This window comes from Camellia sinensis, chromosome 8 (genome assembly GCF_055761805.1).
Source record: "Camellia sinensis isolate YWXY chromosome 8, ASM5576180v1, whole genome shotgun sequence".
Lineage (NCBI taxonomy): Eukaryota > Viridiplantae > Streptophyta > Magnoliopsida > Ericales > Theaceae > Camellia > Camellia sinensis.
Window position 1 is genome coordinate 156,760,900 of NC_138968.1, and position 4,562 is coordinate 156,765,461.

Consider the following 4,562-nt stretch of genomic DNA (forward strand, 5'->3'; position numbering starts at 1 on the left):
GGAAAATTTATTAAGGGGAATAAAATTATTTATACGTATTCAATTTTGTTGCATAACCAAATGTTTACACAAAAAACTTATTTGGGAAACTATTTTTTGATTTTCTTCTTCTGAAAACAACCTGTATTCTAGGAAATATTTTAAAATTATTTTCTGAATCTTTTTATTGTTTTTTTTTTCCCCTTCTAAATACACTAAAAAATGAAAAGTGAAAACATCAACTATTAAACATACAAAAGCTTTCAAAAATGTTAAAGAAAATATTGGCGGGTGATAGTTATGAAAATATTAAATATTGAGTCCCCTTTATCATTTGGGTATGAGGATGATGAAGAAACCTACTACAGAAGTTCTCGAAATTTGATTTTCTCATATTTAATTTACAACAATGGAATGATAGTTAATATCAAGTTGAGATGTGTAATTGGAACAACTTTATAACAATACACACATTAAAACCCTTTTAGGTAAGTATTGCTCTTGTTGGTGCCAAAATGGCAAGTGTAATGGAAAAGGATGGATTTTTATTTTTTATTTTTTTGGCTTCAAGCATGTTACTATGTTGCTTTCTTTTAAAATTATATTCGCCTCCATAAATTTTATCCAATCTAGTGTGCACCGGTTACAACAAATCTATCTTTAGAATACAATCAAATTCAGTCCTAATGACTATTGCTTGATTGCGTTATGCACAACGAAATTAGATCCAAATATTTTGAATTTTCAAGTCAACCAAATAGAAGATAAAAAAATAAAATAAAATAACAAAGATGAAGTTTAGAGAACAAATTTGGAAGTTCCATATCCAAATACCAAATCCTTGCTTTTATATAATCATAGGTTTTATGACCATCAGACCACGAACTAAAATCAGACTCATTTGACAAAATTGAAAAAAAAAAAATTAAAGACAAAAATAATAAAATTAGAACTTAAAATATCAAAATGACAAAGATATATACATACTTGAGGGACATTTTTGAAAAAAAAAAAAATGATAGTATAGAGGAAGGCTTAGGCTTAAGAAAAGAAATATAGAAGAATGTGATGGAAGAAGAGAGAAAGAGTCAACCAAGAGGAATTAATGGTAGGAAAACTAGTGAATGTCCTAAACAACTGTCTGTGTGCACCTGCCTTATGTCTTTGCACATGGAGGGGTCTTCCCTTTGCAGCCCCTTTCTGAATACTTTATAAATGAATGGCCTGCAAGCCGTTGGAGATTAATTAATTTTCATATTTATCAATCTACTTTCTTTTTTTTTTTAAATTTCTTATTTGGTATACTTGGTATTTTCATTGCAGTTTTTATTTATTTATTTATTTTTTTTAAAATTTTTATATCAGTAAAAATTAATGGTTAGTTGTTAAATTAGCACTTTGGGAGAGTTGAACTGAAACCCATATACCTTATAAGAAAATCTTTGTCAAAGGATTAGCCATACACCTTGCAAGAGAAAGTCCTCTATACCATCAATTTTTTTGAGTTCAAAAGCTAACCCAAGACTTACCCGTTAGGAGAGATTTGATGGTCAAAGGGTTAGCCAATTAGGCTAGAGCCCTTAGTTGTTTTCATTGCAGTTGCAAGAAACTTGGCATCCTTTTGGATTCTGCTATGGAATATGGGTCTTATAGAAGCTATATCCTATGACATATAGATTATTGGACTTTAATCCTCTCCATTTCATATATTTAATGAAAAATTTTCATTATATATCTAATGGTTATGAAATATAAATATAAATTGGTAATTATTTTAAATGAAAAAAGATAATTATACTCACCATTGAATTATGTAATGAAGCCTCACCATTTCAAATATACAATGGAGAGGATCACAATTCTAGATTATTAATTAGCAGCATATTGTTTCTGAAGTAAACTATATTGTCATTGTTTAATATATATGGTGGTTTGATAAACATATTTAATTAGCATTTTAAGCAAAATATATGCAAGTGTATCCACTTTGAAAATGTCAACACATGGTTTATATTATAGTCAACATGTTTCTGTTGCCTGGGAATATTATGTTTGAGGCAACTAAATGAAGAATGTTTTCCTTCAAAACTTTTACATTATATTTTAGTAACAAAGTCATTATCTTTCTCTAGTTTAATAACTGTAATAGTGCAACTACAGTTTTATAACATTGGTACACCTAAACTTGGTTATGAGAGAGATACCTCTTGGGTTGTGTTTTCATTTATTTCATTTTTTTTTTTTCATGTTCTTTTAAAAAAAAAAAAAAAAACAATGAATAGTTTAAAAACACTTATCCATTGTTTAATTTTTATGTGTGAAACAATCACTACAACAAATTAAGGTTATAAAAATAAATATTTAGGGACAAATTCACTTATCTTAATTGTTAAAAGTGTCATTTTTGTGTTTTTAGGAGGAAATTGAACATTTAGTATTGAAATTACAATCTTTTTAAGATCAAAACTTTCATCCCTAAAAGTAAACCTTTTGAGGAAAATTGATTTTGTCTTTAAAAATGTATTTATTAGAAATATTTTTAAAATTTTGTCACTGCATGTTTTTCTTTTTTCTTTTCTTGAAAAATTTCGCTTTTCGGGATCAAAAAAATTAGTCCCTAAAAGCTTTCAAAAGTTCAAAAATAACTGGTTCATGTTTTCTAAAATGTGAGTTGTTTAAAAAAAAAAAAAAATCCGAAAACAGTTTTCAAAAATAATTCACAGACACAGTTTCTCTATTTTTTGGAAAATGAAAACAGAAGACAAAACCATTATCATCCTTTGTTGATCACAAATGAAGTGCCAAAAGCAATCTGTCCTTTAGGTTGCTTGCAAAGACACACCTTATACAAAAACAAGAAGACTTAGTCTGGTCTCAATCTCAAATGTAGTTCAGTTAATCAATCAATTTCACTTTTGTCTTTAATCTTCTCTCTCATTAATCTCTATCATCATCATTTTAAGCCCTTGCTCTTTTGGAGTTATCTATCTATCTATTTTCTAATAAGTTGGCTGTTGATAACAAGAATATATAGATGATGCTTTGGTGGTTGAAAATTACCTTTCTTTGACATAATAACATATAGATCAAAATAATTATAAAAAAAGAAAAAGGAAAAAAGAATTCTAGGTATATTGATGATTTTCATTATGAGCATTAATATAATCATAGACATTTTCTCTATACATTTTTTCATGTCTTGCTCTTCTTGCCACAAAGAGAGAGAGAGAGAGAGAGAGAGAGAGAGAGAGAGAGAGAGATTAGCCAAGATAATTGACTAACATGGACAAAGGAACCAAACAAAGCCCTCTTTTCTTCAGTTCTATATATTCATTATTCTTCCCTTCAAAAGTCATTTCATTTCTTGAATCTCTATGAAGTTCTGAACTGAAATCAGAGTCACCTCCTTTCCCCTATAATATGATCAGAATATTAAAAAAACATTTTTTTAGATTAATTCAACCCAAAACACCTATATAAATTATTTTTTTTTTTTTGATCAGCACCTATATAAATTATATGACAAAATCAATATAGAATGAGCCTAAAAAAACAATAACAATGAAAGCTTACGAGAGAACTTTCAACATTATCTCCTCTCTTTCTGGGATTAATATCCATCTGTTTGAAGCTATTAATCTGGAGATAAAGATTTTGAAAATAAAAATGAGTAAAATATGGATTAACAAATTAAAAAAAAAAATAAGAGAAAAAGAAATCAAAGCTAGGATGGGCTGACCTTGGGGCTGTTAACAGGAGAACTAGCAGTGTCCTCCAAAGAATCATCATGAGAAATTTCTTTGGTTCTTGCTTTCTTGAAACTTAATTTCTTAGGCATCTTTGGTGGGCTATCCATCGGAGAGCACGTTGCGGAGACTTGGTTGTAATTGTTGATTTTCCTTGGAACACAAGAAGAAGCAGCATCAGAAACAAGAGAAGGGCTGCCAAAGCTATCAGAGAAAGAAGAAGTATTATTATGTTCTTCTTCTTCTTCTTGTTCTCTTTGTTTTGATAAGAAATCTTCAAAGTAAGATGTCCAACCACTCTCTTCTTCAGGACCATCTATTGTGGTGTCCTTGGAGGCAACAGCTTTGTTTACAAGTGAACCTAATGAGTCCTCCATCAGAGAGAGAGAGAGAGAGAGAGAGAGAGAGAGAGATGGTTTTGTTTTGTAAGGAAGGATTTGAGAGGCCTTTTTGTCAAGACTCAAGAGGGAGATATATAACAGAAAGGGATGATTAAAAAGAATGGAGAAAAAAAGGTACCCATAATTTAGAATCTTGGTGTGGGCCAGGGAGAGTTGAGGAAGTTGAAATCTGCAGTTGCAACACCAGTTCTTTTAATAATTATAAAAATTGACAGAGGCTTCTCTGCAAGTGGGCTTGCGTGGATTAGAGTGTATTGTTGAATTCATGAGGCTTATTATTGGTCCTATTTCGATGATGTAAATTGTTTAATGTATAAAATTCGTCAAATACTTCATGTTTGTAAAGAAATCACACTGATCGGATATCCGTAATCCCTTAATCAAAACATATTTTTGTTAATCATTTATTTTTAAAATTATATTTATTATTGACAAA

The 4,562-nt window shown here is 29.5% G+C and overlaps 1 protein-coding gene across 1 annotated transcript; it reads right to left on the minus strand.

Moving 5' to 3' along the window:
* Positions 1 to 3,093: 3,093 nt before the first annotated feature.
* LOC114266644 (vascular-related unknown protein 1) lies at positions 3,094 to 4,205 on the minus strand. The gene is made up of 3 exons (XM_028207567.2): positions 3,719 to 4,205; positions 3,553 to 3,618; positions 3,094 to 3,392 (listed from the first exon to the last, which is right to left on the minus strand). Exons 1-3 carry the CDS (start codon positions 4,100 to 4,102, stop codon positions 3,240 to 3,242), a joined length of 603 nt encoding a protein of 200 aa, XP_028063368.1. The 5' UTR covers positions 4,103 to 4,205; the 3' UTR covers positions 3,094 to 3,239.
* Positions 4,206 to 4,562: the final 357 nt, after the last annotated feature.

Coding starts and splice junctions, on each gene's coding strand:
- LOC114266644 (XM_028207567.2), bottom strand. CDS start 4,102: ATGGAGGACTCATTAGGTTCACTTGTAAACAAAGCTGTTGCCTCCAAG. Junction 3,619..3,718: donor CTCCTGTTAACAGCCCCAAG/GTCAGCCCATCC, acceptor CTTTATCTCCAG/ATTAATAGCTTCAAACAGAT. Junction 3,393..3,552: donor ATAATGTTGAAAGTTCTCTC/GTAAGCTTTCAT, acceptor ATCATATTATAG/GGGAAAGGAGGTGACTCTGA.